The sequence below is a fragment of the Zalophus californianus genome, chromosome 9 (assembly GCF_009762305.2).
Source record: "Zalophus californianus isolate mZalCal1 chromosome 9, mZalCal1.pri.v2, whole genome shotgun sequence".
NCBI classification, from domain to species: domain Eukaryota; kingdom Metazoa; phylum Chordata; class Mammalia; order Carnivora; family Otariidae; genus Zalophus; species Zalophus californianus.
In genome coordinates this window covers 5,646,681-5,667,773 of record NC_045603.1, presented here as the reverse complement: position 1 = coordinate 5,667,773, position 21,093 = coordinate 5,646,681, and the positions used below count along the sequence as shown (strand labels likewise).

The 21,093-nt window shown below is 47.5% G+C and overlaps 1 protein-coding gene across 9 annotated transcripts in view; it reads right to left on the bottom strand.

Annotated features, from left to right (window-relative positions):
• The window catches only part of EFCAB6 (EF-hand calcium binding domain 6), a 222,441-nt gene that overhangs the window by 168,474 nt on the left and 32,874 nt on the right, over positions 1–21,093 (bottom strand). For 8 of the 9 annotated variants that reach the window (XM_027591704.2, XM_027591711.2, XM_027591706.2 and 5 more), the window contains 2 exons: positions 20,552–20,640; positions 14,744–14,810 (listed from right to left, as the gene is read on the bottom strand). In XM_027591704.2, coding sequence (XP_027447505.2) covers positions 14,744–14,810; positions 20,552–20,640 — 156 coding nt within the window. Of the gene's footprint in view, positions 1–14,743; positions 14,811–20,551; positions 20,643–21,093 lie in introns of those variants that run through there. The other variant, XM_027591713.2, reaches the window with a different exon arrangement.

Here is a 21,093-nt window from a genome sequence, read left to right as displayed (position 1 = left end):
TGAGGAAGCTTTGTTATACCACCTCAGGGCCAATCCTGAGTGTAAGAATGGCTCGGTCTATGGTTGATGTAATAATGATTCTAATAATATAATAATTGAACAGATATTAATTGAATGTTCTATGCAAAGCCCCATGCTAAATTCTAGACACACCTCCCTCTTCTAACAACCGGGGAACACTGGCTGAAACCATCTCAATCTCCCAAACCAGGAATGGCCAGCGAGGAGGAGGGGGCAGGGCATGCACCTGCTGCAAGGCTGGCTCCCGGGGAGCCGCCCACAGCCCAGTGGCTTTGTCTAAGAGCGCGGAGCCGCAGCCACCGAGAACCCTTGCTCCGCGGCTGCACAGGACCCGCAGCACCTCGTGTGCTGCCAAATCTCGATTCACCTCTTCTGGTAAAATGGAGGACATGAGGCGATGCGCTTTTTTAAACCCCCGAAGCAGCCCATATGGGTCTCCAGCGTGGAAAGCCAGGAGGCAGCGAGTCTGGCACAGAACTCACTCCCACCAGAGGTATGTCTCCAAGTTTCTTATCATTTGTCAGACTGAAGTTTGGCAAGATCTGAACTGAGCTGCAGATGGTGGGGCTTATCGAAGGCAGGAAAGTTAGGGCCACAGTATATAAGACTTATCCCGTCCATGACAGGAGAGAACAGAAAAGCATAAAGGAACCAAGTGGCTGGGGTCATGAGAGTGACCGTGTCCGTGCCCCACCCCATTGCCCTGCTCCCTGGGGAAGGGAGGGGAGGCGGGAAAGGAAAAGGTAAAGACAGAAAAACAGGATGGCGTGGGCAGCATCTAGCGCCTTTCTAGGCCAGCGAGACGTGTGCCATTTTGGTATAAGTGGGACATGTCTGTATTAAGAGGCACTGTCTCTGAGCCTCCTGCTTAGCCCCCACGCCAGCTCCAAATCCCACAATCTCGCCCCCTCCCACAGTCCCTGGGCTCCAGCCACAAGGAACTACTCAAATTCACAAGCACAGCAGGCTCTCTCACACACGCTGGAAAGTCCTCACCAGGCCTGCGAAGCCCTACTTGTTCCAACCGTCACTACCTCTCCACCCCACCCTCCCACTGTCCCCTGCTGTCTCTGCTCCAGCTGCCAGGCCTCCTGGTTCTCTCTCACCCGTACCGCGCAGGCTCATCCTCCAAGACTTCCGCACATCTGATCTGCTCCTCCCGACAGCTCCCTCCTGGCCTTCATTCAGGTCTGTCACACTCCACCTGCTCCTACAAGCCTTCCTCGGTGGCCCGCACAAAAGCCTGCGTTCATCCTCTGACCCCGCACTTCCTCTTTCTCTTAGTGTTCATCTACGCCTGGACCCCTTCATATTTCTTTCTGTATCTGTTGATTGTCTTCCTTCCTCCACTGAAATGTAAACTCCACGGAAGAGGACTTGGTTTTGTTGGCTGCTTTGTCCTCAGGGCTTAGAACAGCACCTGGAGAGAGCTGGATGCTCAGAAGTACCTGCAGAGTGGGTCAGCATGCTGTGTGTGCTGCCCCGACCCCTTCTCTGGTCCTGACACTGTCCCTTTGGGGCAGGAGCCCATGCCCTCCCTCTGGCTTTCCTAGTTACACTTCCATCCCCCTGCTGAAGGCCAAACTTCGATCTTGTCAGCTGGGTGTGTTCCAGCCTGAACCCGGTCCCCAGCTCCCTATCTGGCCGCTGCTCTCCGGGACTCCAGCCCTCAAGCCCCACTGCTTTGTGGGAGGGAGGAGTACTCCAGAGGGCCAAGCCCAGGGAGAGAGGGAAAAACTGAGGCACAGTTAGCAAAAGGAGAGGAGCCACTGCCTTTCACTTGCTCCCTCCAAACCCAGCACACTGCCCCGGAAAGAAAATGTGCTCTTGCTCTCCGTACTGCCGCAGGTGGGCCTGAGAGGGGGGGCGCGCCTAGCCTGCCTTGTCGCTGGGGGCCTGACCCCCTGTGCCGCATTCCATGCTGCAGACTCTTTTTGTACGCCTATGAGCTGGAAATGGTTTTTACATTGTTTAGTGGTCAAAAAAAATCAAAAGAAAGGTATTTGGTGACATGTGAAAGGTGAATTTCAAACTTCAGTGTCCATGAGTAAACGGTACTGGTGCCCAGACGCGCCCACTCGTTGGCATGTGCCTCTGGCTGCTGCCCCCACAAACAGTGGCCGACTGGGGCAGTGGCTGCTGCCCCCACAAACAGTGGCCGACTGGGGCAGTGGCTGCTGCCCCCACAAACAGTGGCCGACTGGGGCAGTTGGGCAGAAGGTCTGGCCCGGAAAGGTAGCAATGCTTGCTACCTTCACAGAACAAGTTCACAGCCCCTGTTCCACTCTGCCCCGTGCACTCCCACTTCCGTCGGAGGTGGTGGTAAGTGTTGGGGAGCTTTCTATGCACAAACACAGGGGAAGCCCTGAGGATTTAAAAGAAAACCAAAACAATAGCTACTTACAACTTTAAATTAAAGACTTGAGAGCCAGGAAAGAGGCCTGAGGCTCTGAAGAAGCTGCTACAGTCCCCTCCCCCCCCCCCCCCCCCGTCTCCCCCCCCCCACCCCCGTCCCCTGTGCTAGACTCAGTCCCAACACCCTCCCTCCCCCCGCTCCGCCCCCCAACCCAGGCCCAGCCAGGAGCTGCTTCCCACGCTCTCTGAGCCCCACGCCAGGCTGGGTGCTGGCCGCCACAGCGCTGGCTCTCCACCCCCTGCCTAGCTAATGCTAGCTAGTAGTCTCCCCTGTACCCGGGCCCCTGCCCCCCTCCCCTCCCGGGCCCCCACTGCACCCAGCCCCCCCTTGCAGTACCACGGACCTGCAGAGCAGGGCGGTATGTGATCCTCTCCATGTCACTCGAGTCCCAGGCTGGGGAGATGCCCAAGCACAAGGGGGATGATGGGCGGTGACCCAAGCATCTAGGGAAGGGAACCACAGTGAGGACAGACTAAAAAGCCTAGATTCTCCCATCTGGACAGCAGGGCTGGGGAAAAGCAGGCTGGAAAGCTTTAAGTTCTGCAGTGTGGCTACATAAGCCAGGACTCATTCACCTAACGTTTCCGGAAAAGAAATGAAGCCCTATTTCACATAGGAATGAAGTGAAATGAGGAAGTGGAGGGAAAAACGGCAAGAGGAGCAAAATTAAAACATTCAAAAAAAGATTTAGATGAACTTATGGAGGGCAGACTCTTAAGAGCTATTACAAGAAGCAGAGAACATCTGACCTTAAAGAGTAAGGCAGAGAGATGGGGGAAGAGAAACCTCCCCCAGGCATGATGGTGAGCCACACTGAGAACCACATAAAGTGCTCTGGGCTGCAGCAGCTGCCCACCCCCACCACAACGCCAGCGCTTCAACCATTGCCTCCCTCCCTCCCCACAAGGGACCTTCGGACAGTGTAGTGCAAGACCAGACACTGGCTCTGAGGTGAGACTTCGAATCCCAACTCTGTACTATTTTTCAGGTAACCTTGGAACAGTAACCTGACCACTAAACTTCAGTTTCCTCATCTGTAAAATGGGAATGAATAAGAACACTGTGTCAGCATATGGTTGCGAGGAAATGAGCTCAGGTGTGCAAGCACCTCATGTGTAATATCATAAACGGTAGCATGGTGGGAACTGTAGACTGGGACCAAAGGCTGAGAACAGAGTTCCAAATAACCAAGTAACTACACACCCAAGTCAAGAAATACTGAGTACCACTACTCCCTCCCCACCCCAGCCAACTCCTCCAACCCCTTCACTGCCCCCCTGCCCAGCCCAAGTTAATAGGAGCCTTGAGAAGATGTAAGGTCTTCAGTAGGCAGGAGTCCAGAACCAAGAATAGGGCCTGGATTAATGAATATTTATTGAAAGGATGAATGTATATATGTATGAATAAATGGATGGATGGATGGATAGATGGATAGATGGATAAACAGATGGATGGATGATAGATAGATGGGTGGATGGATGAATGGATGGATGGATGGATGTAGTATTCATGGGGAAGAAGCTTTAGTAGGCCAAGGAAATCCTTGTACAGATAGGGCAGGAACCTGCAAGAAGAGGCACATAGGCATCTCATTTCCCAGTGGACTCAGTGATCTGTACACCTTCCTGGGGAAAGGAACTGAGACCTGGACAGAGGCAGCAGAGCAGAGTGGGAGGGGCAGATGAGCGCAGAGTGTATGCCTACTGTTGGCACGGATGGCATGTATAAATTTTCAATGGGTTAAGTGGAGACCAAGAAAGGCAGAAGGCTTGAATTGTACCATTCCCGGGGGCTGCTCCTCAGGTGAGGGGACCCACGCAGCCTGAGGATGTGCAGTGAACCACCAAGAGTAGAGTTGAGGAGGTTATGCCAGAGACGACCCTCCTCATCAGGGAACCATATAGTTCAGAGGCCCCCAAAGCACAGTTCTAATAACCCCCCATGTGCCCTATAAGAGAGCAGCCTAACATGCTGCCCACAGAGGACACCAGGACACCAGTGAAGGAAAAGAAAGGCATACTCCCTTTCCTCAGCCCTCATCATAGACCCCAACTATAACCGGGGGGAGAGGTAAAGAAGGGCCAGCGAGTAAGCAGGTCACGTGCCCCTTGCGTAGGAAGAAGGGGAGGAGATGGCCAGCTGGGCTGGATTTGAGCTCAAGGTTTAAAACTGGATTGGCCTATGCTAGTGTGACCAGAAAGCCATGAGATCTGCCTAAGAAACCCTTAAGGGATGAAAAGGCAGATTTGCTAGCGCCTGCTTGAGAACCGTGAGAAGAGAAAATCAAACTGCTTCATATTTGTATCCCACTGAGTTCAGATGGTTCAATAAGCCGCTAACAGTGGCTGTTATTAGTACTCTATAGTTCTTTGTTTAAAATTCTTTTTATAGCACTTTGAGCTCCAGGAAGGAAAGCTGTGAACCCAAATAAATATGACCACCCAGACGTTAAAGGAGGTGAGAAAAGGCCTAATGTTTCCTCCCAGAAGGCCAGAATTCTCAGTCAGGCTGCAAATAATCCTTCTCTAGGCCCGGCTCCGATGTGGCCCTTCCCGGAGGAAGGCCAAGCTTCTTCACGCCAGAGTGCAACCCGCGCAGTAAATTAACTTCGACTGTCCACAGTGGTACCTTACTGGCTCCTGTGAAGCTGTTTTCTGTTCAGTTCCTCCCCGAGAACCAGCCTTCCTCGCCCAGTTTCTAGCAGAAGGGGGTGAGAACGGCATCCTACCCACCCGCCTGGGGACTGAACCCCAAGGGGAGGGGGCTTCTAGCAGCCTCTATGTCTTGGCTCTGCAGCAAAATGGAAGGGTTCAGCATCCACGGCTGTCAGTCTGGCACCTTTCTGTCACCACGACTACATTCATTTTAAATTTAAGGAGTAAATTTTTTTAAATGAAACCACGAAAAAGGATTTTTTCTTAACAATAAACACATCAATGCTCATTTTCCTTATTATTCTACTTTTGGCTATTTCGTATAAAATCTTTAATTAAAGTTTTTCTTTGAAATTGTCATTATCAACCCAGAAGAAAGAAAGAGGGAAAAAAAGAACAACACAGCTGTGCAGATATGAAGCGCTATTCAGGACTAAATGAACTGGAACGAAGTAAGTAGCTTGACTGTTATGTTCTTACTTTTGGCTCTGTATTCTCCATAGCACAGTCTAGCTTGTCACTTTATATCGATTCCATCTGTTTACACTCTGCAGAGTATTGGCTTCCTACCGTGAACATTTCCTATTTACCAGCTGGTAGAGATGAGCCAAACCAGATAGGAAAAAATTAGACTACATTCAGAACCCCATAAACACAAACTTTCAATTTGGGGACATGTGGGAGGAGTGGTGGCCGGGCATTGCTCACCTTTAACAAAGGCTTTGCCTCTGTGCCCGGGGCTGACGCTTCCTCTCACTGTTCTGGCGTTCCTCCCCCCACTGCCCCCACGGGCCCAGGACGATGCATGTCGTTATTGAATGCATGCAAATCCTGCCTTTACCAAAAATTGAACAAGCTTACACAAAAAGACATCTAAATGAGATCCATGGGAACAGAGAAAAAGGAGCTAAAGAAAGAGCTAGATAAAGCAACCTAAAAGTCAGAGTTGCTACAAGGGAGCAAAAATCTGAAAACTCTGGCTCTAGGTTTCCCTGTAGCCAAGGTGAAGAGGGCAACTTGCTGTCATATATGCCAGAGGCCATGTCAACCTTCTCCCACATTCAATTTCCATTTTCAAAAGGCTTACCTACAACATATAAAGGCTTCTAATAAGAAATTTTACCTGCCATTGAACTTCTGACCCAGCTATGAAAATAAACCCTATGTCTAAACACGGAGGGCTTTTAACATGTGCCAAATCTAGAAGCAGCATTTCCTGTACCTCCTTTCTTTCTAATCCAGCCCACACTCATAGGATGGGAGCTCTGTCCCAGGCACCACAGGAGGAACTCTGGAGCCCCTGTTACCCTGACCCCAGATCACGCACAGGACAGGCTACATGCACCCCCTCCCAGGAACCCCATGGTACCCCCGAAACACTTGAGGTGCTTGAGGAACGTAGGCCGCTCCTGCTGCTGAGTGACTTCCACGGCCTAGTCTAGCTGTCGTCCCAGCCACTGTGTCCATGAGACCACCGAGGGCCATCTCCAAAGTAGCCCCTTCCTCACGGGAAATTGGCACTGAATCACCACCGCCACCACCCCAGCCCCATGCTTTAGGGTTCACACCTGACCTTCAAATAATTCCATCTTTTTCTCCATCCTCCCTTCCAAAAATGTTCTGTCTCATCCTGCTTTGAGAAACAGAACTCTCCACAGGACGGTGTCAGAGCTTGTCTCCCCACTGCCCTGGCCACATCTCCCGGCCCCTACCTCCACATTCTCTTCTTGTGTCAGAGTGCAAACCTGACACCTACCCCACATCTCATCCCCTACTCTGTCCTCACCACACTGAAACCCCATCCACGGCCCAACTCAAGTGCCGGTCTCACCTGTCCCATGCAGTGTTTCCTGGCTACTCCAATTATGGTCAACTTTTCCTACAGAACCATTTATTCATTCAGTAAACATTTCCTGAGGTCATATCAAGTGCCAGGATCTGCTCAAGGCACTAAAATCATAACAGCAAGTAAGACAGAAGAAGGCACCTGCTCCCAGGGAACATATATCCTAGTGATAAACAAGTAAACAAACAAAAATCTCAGAACATTCAAAGTGTCGGGGAAAATACGGAATTTTAGATAGGTTAGTCAAAAAAAAAATCTCCATGCTGAGCACCATAAGCCAGGATGTGTGTCTGATGTTTACTCAACGGGCCACCGAGAGCCACGGGGCATTTTAACCAGGGGAGTCTGATGAGATCTGACTTATGTTTTGAACAGATAACTCCGGGTGTCATGTGGAATAGAGATTGTATGGGGCACAAGCAGGAACAGGAAAAGCAGACCAGGGGTTCCTGACAAAGCACAGGGTGGGGATGACGGTGGCAGTGGGGATTGAAGAGATGGATGGGTCCCGGAAACGGCACATGGGATGCAGCAGACGGGACTTGCTGATGGACTGGATGCTGGAGTAGGGCCAGTAAGTAAACACAGGAATTAAGGCTAATCCTAGGTTCTGCATGAACGACTGACTCCATGACAATGGTGGAACCATTCACTCCAATGCTGGGGTGACCAAGTGAAGAAAGCTGCCACCCAGGGACGGCAAGGAGGACAGTGGTGAGTCTGGAGCCCAGATGGAGATGTAAGCGTGGAGGCCTTCAGCACATGGCCCACTCTGTGGCCTTAAGCCAGAGGTGACCGCAAACTATCATTTCCCCGTCCATGGGACAACTCATGTCTTCTCTCCTCCAAATGCAAACTCCAACTCCTGCTTTTTTGAGTAACTTCTATGCCCCGGCACTCTGGTAAGATCGTTTTATATTGACTGTCACCAAGAATCTCAACAAGATTGGAAAAACCTTGCACTATTCTCTCCCCATTTCACAGCCAAGGAAACAGGCCCCAAAGGGACTGGCTTGCTCAGGGGCACGCACGCGGTGAGGGCTGGCGCTCAATGCACACCCAGCTGGGGAAGCCCAAGTGCTCCAGCCAGCCTCCCCTACGATCTTGACCGAACTACTGAACGTGCAAGATTTTAAAAAAGAAGAAGATAAACAGTCTGAAATGATACAAATTCTGATATAACTGAGAGTTTGCTTTAGCTTCCTGATGAAGCCTTTAGTAAATTAATAATAGAACAACCAAAAATAGGGCCTGGGGTAGAAGCATTTTCAATATAATTTTTTTCTAAAATGGCAACTGATTATTTTGTTATGTGAAATTCTCTAGATCAAAATGCAAGCACTCCTCTTCATTTAGTTGCACACAGACACGCGAATAAGAGCTGTGACATTATTAATCACTATATTCAGTTATGATTGATAGGCTTTTCTGCAAGGAGGAAAAAGTGGCTCAGATACAATCTGTCCCAACAGCTCTACGATATGCTAATATTTTCTTCAGATGAAAGAGGAGATGTGTTCAAATACCTGCTATAATAGGCCATTAATACCAAGTGCACCAAAGTAGAGCTGATAAAAGTGGGATTAGGAAAATATTATAAATTAACCAAAAGCTTGTATGTTTTAGTAAATGGCCTCATTTTGAGTTTGACACAGTCTTTTTATTAGGCAAACAGACTGCATTCCAGTACATTCGTTCATGCTAATGTGGTGTTAGAATGTTAAGGTACGTTTATGAAATGGTTGCGATTCTAATGACTATTTCTTTATTTCTCAAGCAGTAATTTTTTTAATTTCTTTTTTAGGAAAATCCACCTATTTAAGAAAATGAACCTAAGCCATCACTTGTCTCTCTTCTGTGCGAAGATATTACAGACCACATGAGCAGCTTAGTACCTCTCATTATTTACTAATTGCTTCTGAAATGACTAATGCTGCATCTATACAACTCCAAGGCACCAGGATAATCCCATAAAAACTTTGTGTCAGATTACTTGGTGTCCAACAGACACACTAGTCACGGCTGACTGGGTGGACCAGATGTTCTGACATCATGGCGCCCAGGCTTAAAAAAGCACCCCTGATTGGGGCGGTGACGTGGTACGAGAGCAAACAGCCTGGGGCTCTGGATGTGTCTATTTTTTCTTTCTTTTTTTTTTTATGTCTTTAACTGAATTTTACATTCTTGGATTCTTGTCTTCAGTTAAGAACAGTTCTTTTGTATGTAGGGGTGGCGGGGAAGGGTCATGGCTGTCCTACAAGTACGCTGCTCTCTTTCGGGGCTCAGTAAGAGCTTCCTGCCTCTCGGTAATTCCCTGCGCATGGCTCACAATGAGCGTTCACCCCACCTCAAGGAGCAAGATGAGCTTTTCTAGCACTTCCACCTTACCCTCGCATGGGGAGTTGACAAAAGACAAACCGAGTACCAAGAACAAAGCTTGGTGAGCCCAGCAACGTGTGGGAACTTTGTTTTGGGCCTTTTTTTCCTGGCAGATTCTCCACCTGAAGACCGTGAAGAACCCAAGTCTTAGGCCCCAGCCCCTGCTGCGGGAGGAAGCTGGGGACCTGCTGGACAGGGAGGGAGCATAAAAGCCCGAGGATGTGGGAAGGAGTGTGAGAGGGCAGGCTGTCAGAGCAAGGAAGAGGAGGAAAACTCCCAAATGCCCATTTCAAGTCGATGCTACATGGATGCAAAGACGACTGTGGTCCAAGCAAAAAGTCCACTCATGCGTACGGTGGAGGTGTGGCTTCTCTGTGATGGACGGGGTCCACCTGCAGGCGTAACAGAGTCACATTTGCTAAATGCAAGGGGAGCATCAGTACCTTCCGGAAGACAGGGTGGCACTGGCTGAGGGCAAGGACTCGGGAGCCAACCTGCCAAGGCAGGAATTGCAGCCTCTCCGCCTGCCAGCTGTGTGCCCTTGGTCAAAATGCTCACCCTCTGTTCTAGGTTCCTCCATATCAACGTGGCATAAGGATGGCACCTGCCTTGAGGGGTTCTCCTGGAAATTAATCATTTAACACAGTAAAACACTTAGAGCAGCTCCTAGTAAGTGCTCAGTCAGGGCTATTATTTATAGAGCTGACAAAATCCAAAAAATTACAGTGTCCACAGGATTAAGGCCGGGGGTATCCTTTCAGTGGGAGACCGAAGCAGATGCTGGTGGCCGCCTTCTGCAAATCCACTCACCCCCTACTCCCTTCTTCTAATAAAACCCTCCATTTTCCATTTTGTTTAGATATCTACCCTCTGGTGGCCCTGGAGGGAGCCAAGCCATCACACCAGGAAGTAATCAGGGTTGGTTCAGGCTGCTCACGGTGACCAATGCCATTGCCAATGATTGATTTGGTTGTGGGACATTTTTCTTGGCTGTGAGTCAGGAGAAAAGTCTCCCCGTGCTTATGGAGTCATATTGGAAGAAAGAGCATCTGGAAAAAAACTTGATATCACAATACCTGCATGTCAAGCCTGAATGGTGGCAATATCCTGGTGACCAGAGGAGACATGAGTTAGCTGATCCTGCATCTGCACTCCCTCCTGACTTCTCAGGTGAGATGAGAAGTGCTATCCTGTCTCAGTGAGCTCAGCTGGGGGGTTTCTATTTCTCTTGGGGCAGAGCAACCAAACACCTCCATGGCGTAGGTGGTGCCACCTGGTGGCAGGTAAAGCTTACCACTGGAGGGGTTTCAGTAGTGCCTGACAATGGGCTTCACTCACTAATAGATGGAGGAAGGGACTAACATTTACTGAACGTCTATTGTAAGCCACGGGCTTTGTGTCTATTATTCTCATTCATTCTTGTAACTACCCTGATTGGTTGTTGTCTCCACTTTAGAGATGAGGAAAGCCAGAATACTGAGACATCTGTCTAAGGCCCCCTGGAGGAGCTGCAGGGGCTGGATTTCAGGCAGGTGTGCCTGATTCCCACTACATGCCTCTGCTTCCCTAGGAGACTGTGAGAGCAGAGAAGGTGAAGACTGGAGAGCTCAAGGACCTGTCAGGCAGATGCCAAGTCATGGCACGGAAGAGAAGCAAAGGAAAGCACGTATCTGTGACCAAGTGAAAAGCAAGGGCCAAGAGGGTGAGCCTAAGTAAGGCAAGCCCGGGACTCAGAGTGCCTATGAGTGGGACCCAGTGCAGAGCCAACTAGGGACCGGGACCAGCTGGAGCCAGAGGAAGATGCCTCGAGGACGACCTGGGCTCACAGAGCCCCACAGGGTCTGACAGCAACCTCTTCATGTGAAGCCATGGATCACAATCACCACACGCTGGGAGAGACGGGACCTGGAGACCATCCAGGCTGGCCGCCACCCCATGACTGACAGAGAAAACTAGGCTCAGAGAGCCCAAGGGTTCAGCTGGATAATGAGCAGGGATGTGAACCTACATTGGAGGGTCTAAGTGCACGTGAGGAAGGGAAAGGCCAAGGAATCAGCCATCGGATCAAGCTCCCTGCAGAGGAAAACGATTAGGAAGCACGAGCACTGGGCGCCTGGGTGGCTCAGTTGGTTAGGCGACTGCCTTCGGCTCAGGTCATGATCCTGGAGTCCCGGGATCGAGTCCTGCCTCGGGCTCCCTGCTCGGCAGGGAGTCTGCTTCTCCCTCTGACCCTATCCCCTCTCATGTGCTCTCTCTCTCTCTCAAATAAATAAATAAAATCTTTAAAAAAAAAAAAGGAAGCATGAGCACTGGGGTTTGGTAGGTTTGGGGTGCCAACTGTTAAGTATTTGTTGGTTTAGGAAGGCTAGACCACACATACATTTAGCAACGTCTGGCTCCCAAAATTCAGAGACATTTGCATGCATTCTTGGCTCTAGCAAACCATGTGGACTTATATTTAAAACAAAATAATGAGCATCCTTCCACTCCCAAACTGTATAGATCACCCAGCAAGGACAACATATGTCTAAAGAGAGCCTTCCTTTAATAGCTCCCAGGTATCCGTCTCAGTCTCCAACACTCGCGCGTGGACTATTTGCAGGACAAGAGTCTTAACTGGAAATACGCTACTACACATAGCAAACAGGTGAGTATATTTGATTTGTTCTATTTATTTTGGGAGTGGGTGGGAAGGGATGAGATTCACTGGTGTTCCTACCGATCCTTCAAAGGAAGCTGCAGTAATAATCATTCTAGTGATTGCTGGCATTGTCCAGCTGTTCCAGGTGCCTCGTACTGCATATTATTAAGCCACAGGACAGCACTTCTGTTAAGTAGGATGAAAATAGGAAGTTACTCAAATCAGAGGGCTAAAAGCTATCAACAGAAGTGGGGAAAGGAAGGGACAGAAGCAGGGAAGGAATGTGTTTTGTTTGCAGAACCAACAACGTTCCATCCAAGGAGACACCCAACTAGGTGTTTCACCCGAGAGCCCCTTGCTAGGTATGTCTTGCCTGACAGCCCTGACATAAAGTGAGCCAGTTTGAACTGGACTGGAGCTGAGGACCTACGGGGATGCCCCCTTGAGTGGTCCTGAAGTTACCTTTAGCTCATTATAACACTAAGATCCCATCCCGTGGGCAGAGTTTTCCGCCATTTTTTTTTTTGAACATCTGATGTATGCACTAGCATGTTGACACACTAGGCATGTGCAATTGAGCCAAAAGTGCCTAAGCAAGCTCCCTGCCTCTGACCTCAATACACAGAATAAAAGCTTCCTGTAGGAACCCCTCAGGGAGACAGTGAGTAGCCAGCTATCTCCCTGTCTCCTTACTTGTAACAGGTAACACCAAGTTCTTTGCTTTCAACAAAGGTTGTGTTCAATTTGATGCACCCCAAGCAGCGAACCCCTTGAGTTCGGTTATACTTCCAGATGGGTGTTATTATCCCCACTAATGGATGAAGAAACCCAGTGACAAGGACTTGTCAAGGCCACCACGCTGGTGAAGGGCAAAGCTCCAAGATGGAAACCCAGATCTGACCTGGTCCCATTAAAAAGAAAGCTACAGGCTCTCAGTAGAGTCACTTGTCTGCAGCATGGCAAACCAAGACTTAATCGAAGTTTCAGCTTCCCCGGGAGTGGAATTTTAATCCAACCAATCTGGAATTTGCTGGTCAGCACCGATGAGGTCATCTCGTCACGTGGGCCCTCTCTATTCCCCCCCAAAGGAAGATGAGGTAATCCACCTAATAAGACCCTTTGTCCTTCCTCCCTCCCCCCACTGAGGGGAGGTGACCTGGCTTGAAACTCCTTTCTTTCCTTCTGCTAACAACTTCTTGCCCCGCCTCCCTCCCTATAAAATCCTTCCTCTTTGTGCAGCTCCTTGCACCTCCCCTCCACTTCTCGGGATGCTGCTCAATTCATGAATTGCTTAATAAAGCCAATTAGGTCTTCACATTTACTCAGCCGAGTTTGTTTTTTAGCAGTCCCAAGGTCAGTCTTGTGCTCCTCCACCTGCCTGCCCAGTGTGGGGGTCCCAGGTAGAACCGGGGCCGTAGGCGACGCTCGCCAGAATGCATGGCACAGAACCCCACAGCCGCCCCGGGATCCAGGGCTTCCTCAGTCACCCCTCCTCAGCCTTTTCCCCAGAAGTTGCGTGAAAGCTGCACTGTGTAAGCCCAGCGATTAACTCCCCCCTAACCAGCGGGAGGGCTTCCCCCATGGATAGGATGAGAGGGAGGGGGCTGGGAGGAAAGAGGAGTTAGATGAAGGGACGCGCAGTGGTGGGGTTCCCTTGTGGCTTTCCTCATGGTAGCCTTCCTGTTGGTAATTTACAATCCCAGCCTAACGGGACAATTACAAACCCAACCACACTCACTGAAATGCTGCATTATTGATCCATGATGGTGTTTATGTGGATACGATGATTGTCATAAACGGCTGAATTTCCCAGGAGTATTTCATGATTAACACAGTTTGGGAAGAGACAAATTAAAGATGTACCCTAAATAATATCAATCACATTACATATTTCTTAACAGTATAACACATGAACCACAATAGAAGAAGCAAATTACACCAGGGTTCTTACTAACATACAGTGAAACCAGATTTTTAGGAATATATAATGCTAAAAAAGTATCACATTAAGACGAATTTTCTGGTGTTAATGGCGTCAGCCAGGGAAATATAGACAAACATTTTGTGGATTTCTGGCTATTTTTTATTTTGAAATGTATGAAAATCTCGGAAGAGTTCAAAAAGGAAAGAAAATTTGTCACATTTCAAACCAACATATTGAATCGAGTAAATTGAATCATGATTCTCAGACTGCTCGTTAACTGACAGGCTCAAATGCATTTTTAAAAGGGGTCTGATTCCAACCCCCGAAAGCCACGAGTATCTCCCCCCTCCCTAGCTATGGGTGATGATGTCTAACCATAATCAGCAAAGAGGGACAAGGCTATGGGCTCCTCTTCTAGACACATGTAGTAGCTTCTGTGGCTAAATTACTCAATACTTAAATGTACATCACTCTGAGTTTTCCCGGTTATTTTTACCATGCTGCTCTCGATCGGCACTTACTGCTGAAAAGCAGAAGTTTTCTCCTTCTAAAGAGATCCTTTGCTTCAGTCTTAGACAAAACCAGAAAGGGCAGCCCTACTACTAGGGATCTAAAGTTAATACAAAAGCCATTAATATTCCAGGACTTCTGTTGGTGTCATTCATCCAAAGAGACGCCAGGCGAGGCAGTGTGAGTCGTCTGAATACAAGCTTTCACATGGGCTTGTTATAGGATCTATTCGTCAGCCGGCTTTGACGGGAGAGCACAGACAAGATGTGGCTCATTCTGCTTCATCTACCTCTGCTAATAATCACTTCTGACACTGGGGGGAGCGGGGAGAATTTTAAAAGATCTCTATTACCTTTTCTCCTATTTGGGTCTCAAGTTCTTTTACTGTCCGACTGCAACTCATTTCTTTCTCTCCTCCTCTTAAAAAGAAAAATAAAAACTTTTCGTTAAAATGTTTTAACCCAATAAATGTTTACGTAGGACATGCAGAGATCAAAATGATAAGGATTTCTAAATTATATGTTTTCTAACGCAAGGTATTTCTTAGGCACCGCCGTCTGCCGGCAGCGTGGACTTGGGCCAGGTCCTTAGCTTCTCCGTGCCTCCGTTTCCTCGTCCATAAAATGAAATACAACATTTCTTCCTCCTCCCAGGGCAGCGTGGGAACCGAGTAATTACAGCTGACACTTAATGAGCACTTCCTGTGGCGAGCCCCATCTGATTTAATCCTCATGACAACTGTGTGGGTCAGGGGCCATTGTTGCCCCGGGTCACAGACAAGGAGGCAGGGAGACAAAGGTCACATGTGGCCAAGTGGAGGTGCCACTCACCCTCACCCCCAGCCCCTCTGCACTTCGTTCTGACCTCTGAGGGGTCCCCAGTCCACTCCGGGGGCACTCTCAGCAACTCCGTAAAAGACCTCATGGTGGATGTGTGTACCATCCCCTTGGCTCCATCTACTTTTTTTTTTTTAGATTCTATTTATATATTTATTTGAGAGAGAGAGAGAACACGAACGGGGGTCGGGGGGAGCAGAGGGAAAGGGAGAGAAAATCTCTCAAGCTGACCCCGTCCTGAGCACAGAGCCCTAGGTGGGGCTCAATCTCACGACCCTGAGATCATGACCTAAGCCAAAATCAAGAGTTGGACGTTTAACCAACTGAGCCACCCAGGCACCCCTGGCTCCATCTGCTTTTTTTAACTATTTTTTTTTATTTTGTGTTATCCATATTTCCACACACTGCTTCAGAGCCCCTCTCTAGAACAAGCTGGTAGAGACCCACAGGCTGAGGAGCCAGGAGCAATCCACTGGAAGGAAAAAGCTCTCTGGACAAAGCAAAGGGGGCACACAGCAGCACGAAGCCAAGGGGGGCTGGGGCTCCGCACGTCCCAGCATTGCCACTGTCAGTTGGCCAGGGAGACCAGAACCCGCCCAGCAGGGCAGAGGACAGGGGTGAGTTCAGAGATGGAAGTGGACGCCAGCCCTGTGGTGCTGTGGCCAGGATAAGGAATCTGGACTTCATACTGCAGTAAGGGGAAGCCATCGGAGCATTTTAAGCAGAAATGAACTTCATTTTACATAGGAGGAAACTGAGGCTCAGAAGGTTAAGTGCCCAAGTTTGAGGTGGAAACTCACCAGGAATCCAGCCTTATCATTCTATATTAAATGTAATATTTCTTATGTTTCAATTATGTATTGAACAGACGCAAGACGCTATTTTTAACATATGTTTAAGATTTAAAGAACAGAAATCAGACAAATGCCTGTGTACCCGCCATCAGATGAAGAGACAGAGCAGCATGGGTCCAGAGCCCGGTGCCCTGGCTCCCAATCTCAGCCTCCCTCCCCTCCCCAGCCCCAGGGCAGCGCCTCTGCCCAAGGCCACTCAGGTCCCCTTCCCTTCACAGCTGCTCCCCCGACTCCATCTCAGTGTCTCCTTCAGGAGACACAGCTTATTATCCGATAGCAACCGAGCGACACCAGCTTTCTTGAGATGAGTATTCATTGGAATGGTATGTCTTTAAATCCTTCCACTTTTAACCTTTCTATAAACTTATGTTTAGGTTTTTCTCTCGGCAGATTTTACTATCTCCTATCTAATCAGACAATCTCTGCCTTTTAAGTGGAACATTTATTACAATTACCGATTTATTTGGGATTTCTATTTGTTCTGCCTATTCTGCGGCTTCTTGCCTTCTTTTTGGTCAGTCCTGTTTTTATGATTCCATTTGTTTGCCTCTGTAAGTCTGGGAATCAGTCACTCCATTTTTAATCTTGTGATAGTTGCTCTGGAAATTATAACCTGCGTATTTTTCAAAGTCTAAAGTTAATCAGAATTTTTAATCTTACCTTCTGGACAAAGTAACAATCTAGAACATTCCATCCCAGTCCCTCCTCTCAGCATATATATTGCTACTGTCGTGTATTTTAATCCTATCCTATTTTTAAATTCCCGAAGTCGTCATTATTCCTAGTCCTTAGTGCTTCCTGAGGTCAGCAGATGGGCTTGGATCTAACGCCACACTTCCTGCCCTCTTGTTGCCCGCATCACCTCCAACTGTCCATCCAGGAGCGTTTTCCTTCCACCTAAAGTACTCACGCACAGATACAAATAAGAGGCATGCTTTGCAGGATGAAGAAAGAGAGGCTCTGGCTGAAGGGTGACCTTGAACACGGCAGGCAAAGGTGCCACATGTTCCTCCCTGTGCCCACAGCCTGACCTCAGTGCTCGAGCCTCTACTATGGAAAAGAAGAGGAAGAGGGTCCCCGCGTTCCCACAGAAAGAGATCTCAGTCTTCCCAATTCTAGGCTGGCAAATACTTCATTCCCAGTGTGTGGGAGAGCCCAGCCCGCTGTCTCACACCTGGGACATCGGCCTCACTCAACCCAGTGCGTCCCCTCACTGCCTTTTTTTTTTTTTTTTTTAAAGATTTTATTTATTTATTTGACAGAGAGAGAGAGAGCACAAGTAGGCAGAGTGGCAGGCAGATGGAGAGGGAGAAACAGGCTCTCCACTGAGCAGGGAGCTGGATGTGGGGCTCGATCCCAAGACCCCAGGATCATGACCTGAGCCGAAGGCAGCAGCTTAGAGGACTGAGCCACCCAGGCGCCCCTCCCCTCACTGCCTTTACTGCTCTCTGTGATGCCGATGCCAATGCTCTGCGGTCTCACGGTGACACGCCTATGTAGTGTTTCTGTTCGTTCATCCGGCTTAAGATCCCTTCGAATATTGGCTCTTCCCTATGCTTCTCCCTACCTGAAAACCCAACAAGGAACCTCCTAGGCCTTCTCTCTCCCCTCCATGTCTCTTATACCTGTCCTCCATATTTCCTCTCTCTTTGTCTTTCTGTGTGGCTTTCTGGATAACAGCTTTGGATCTGTTTTCCACTCCACTGATGCTCCTTTCAGCTGCATTTCATCCACTTTTCCCACCCAACCACTGAATTTTCTATCCACAATTATCATATCTTTCACTACCAGAAGTTCTGTTCTGTACTTCTTCCAATCTTTTTTTTTTCTTTTTGCTACACAAGTAGTATTATATCAGGCAGACTTGCATAAATACTGACCTATAATTACAATTTTGTCCTCTATTCACCCAGCAGCATAGGGAAATAAGTAGATTTCCTTGTGCCTTTCTGGGATGCAGGTTTATATTTGTAACCTATCCTCACACGAGGGTTTAGGTGTCCCAGCTTTATATATACTGGTCTTCTATTAGGTTCCTCCACCTTGGGTAGGGCCTCTAGGTTTTGTCCCCTGCCCCCTTCATTCCAAATAGCCAACCAAACTGAAACACAAATTCACCAGGATTTAGCCAATACTCTCAAGGCAAAAGCTGGCTTGATGGAATGCTCACTTCTCCTGATTGCATCTCCATTTCGTGTTGGCCTCTAGGGGAGTACTTACTTTCTTGCCAGCTCACTAGTGAAGAAAAATGTATGTATACATTTCATGTTTTATCAGTCATTTTAGTTGTTTCCAGTGGAAGTGCTGTTCGTGGATATAGCCTATCATATTACCCAAAGGAGCAGTGTCCGCTCACTACAATGCATTGTCTCCAGCAGTAAAGAAGATCCAGCCCCAAGAGTTAAGTCAGTGATGAGCTGAATCTTTCAAATTTAGTTAAAATATTTAGCCTTCTAGGGGTGCCTGGGTGGCTCAGTCATTAAGCATCTGCCTTTGGCTCTGGTGGTGATCCCAGGGTCCTGGGATGGAGCCCCACGTTGGGTTCCCTGCTCAGCAGGGGACCTGCTTCTCCCTCTTCCACTCCCCCTGTGTGTGTTCCCTCTCTCGCTGTGTCTCTCTCTGTCAAATAAATAAATCAAATATTAAAAAAAAAAATTTAGCCTTTTATATTTAAGGAAGTAACTTGTGATCCTCTTCATCTCAAATTAACTATTAGACTGATGTTTCACAACTAAAGAAATAAAAACAAAAGACAAAAAAAGAATACCCCTGCTTTCAGTTTTTCTAGTTTAGCTTTTTCAACAAAGAATATTCAAGTTAGGTTATTGTCCACCCAACAACCTTATCACAAATGGGATTGTTTTAAGTTAAGAGCATGAATATACAGTTTATAAAACAACCAGTCATTCTTTCAAATAAACCTGGAGATTATCTCAGCCCACCACTTAGGGAGCATTAACTAAAGAGAGCACAAAGAAGTCCCTGGCTATCGGACCATCGAGGGGATAATACTTTGTCATTCTTGTTGGAACTGCTGCACTGATTCTTTTTTTTTCTTTTTAAAATATTTTATTTATTTATTTGACAGAGAAAGACACAGCGAGAGAGGGAACACAAGCAGGGGGAGTGGGAGAAGGAGAAGCAGGCTTCCCATGGAGCAAGGAGCCCGATATGGGGCTTGATCCCAGGACCCTGGGACCATGACCTGAGCCGAAGGCAGATGCTTAACGACTGAGACGCCCAGGCACCCCCTTTTTTTTTCTAATTGTGGTTAAAAAACAAAACCAAAAAAAAAAAAAAACACAAAAAAACAAAAACCCACCCCAGATAGCATAAAATTTACCATTTTAATCATTTTTAAGTGTGCAGTTCAGTAGTGTTAAGTATATTCACACTGTTGTGCAACACATCTCCGAAACTTTCTCGTCTTATAAAACTGAAACTTGCACTCGCTGAACAAGTCCCTGCTCCCCCTCCCCTCTGCTGCACGAATTCTTACACCTACGCTGCGTCCATGACAGACTCAGTCATGAAAGCTATCATACCAAAATCTGGTAATTTTTCAGGATCAAATTTAACTCTTATAACTATTCGCACAATTCCTGAGAAAATGAGGTTTATCCATTTAGAGTCAGATAATCTGTGTGAATAATTTTTTACTAAAATGGTCTTTCCTAAATCAGACGCTAGAATCAAAGAACTTTCCAGCTAAGAGACACATAAGAGTTCATAGTCTTAACACTCTTTCAGCTCATAAAGCAAATGAGCCCCATGCATACCCTAGAGTTATAAGATACAAAGGAGTTCATACAAAAATCTCTTTAAAAAATATTTCATTTCTGGGGTGCCTGGGTGGTGGTCAGTTGAGCATCCGACTCCTGGTTTTAGCTCAGGTCGTGATCTCAGGGTCCTCAGATGGAGCCCCACATCAGGCTCCCTGCTCAGTGTGGAGTCTGTTTGAGAATCTCTCTCTCTCTCTACCCTTCCCGTTCATGTGTGTGTGCTCTCTCTCACTCTCTCTAAAATAAATAAATACATCTTTAAAAAAAAATTTCATTTCTAGCTACTAAAACATGATCACTTTCCAATGAAAGACATTAAAAATAAAATAAAAATGAACAAATTTAATTTTGAATCTTAATATCCTTACTTCAAAATTAAAATTTATTATTTCCAAATCTGCAATACACTGCATATAAAATACGTTAACCTGGTTTTAATTTGTTACGTTTCCATTTTCAATACAGTATTATTTCTTTTATTCTGAAATATAGCCTGCATAGAGGTTAGAGTCTTCTCTAAATAACCTTTTGACTGAGGATTAACTTCATTAAATTCTATACGGACAAGCTCTACCTACTCCTCTTCCATATATATCTGTTGACATGATTAGCTCTCCTGACCTTATGCCCTCTCTCTTATCATTCCAAATTTCACATTTTCGTTTGAGCAAAAAAAAACCCCACTTACCTCTTTATAACATTTATATTGAGGTCCATTCCACCGAACCGGGACAGGAATTCAAGATACGGGATGGTACCAGAGCCAGTGAGGGGGATCTACATTTAAACAAGAAGAACGACGGCCAGTTAGAGGATTCAGATCCAAGTAGTAGACAGCCCAGGAGCTTTCATGATGGAAGACAGGATACTGCTGGTGGGATGGGCATTCTAGGAAACACAACCACTTCACCCAGGTGTCTAAGTTCACATGCACCCCCAGTAAACCAGGTACAAGCAGCATAAATGCCAGAATGCCAGTCTGTGCTCAATTAAAAGTCAATAAGTTGTCTATTAAATTATCTAAAATCTAATTCTATCTAAAAAATAAAGTCAAATTAGTAGAAATATATTCTTTCTTTAAGATTTTTTATTTATTTATCTGAGACAGAGAGAAAGTGAGAAAACGACTTGGGAGGAGGGGCAGTGGGAGAGAGGGAGAGCAGACCCCCCAGTGAGCAGGAAGCCTGACATGGGGCTCGATCCCAGGACCCTGGGATCATGACTTGAGCC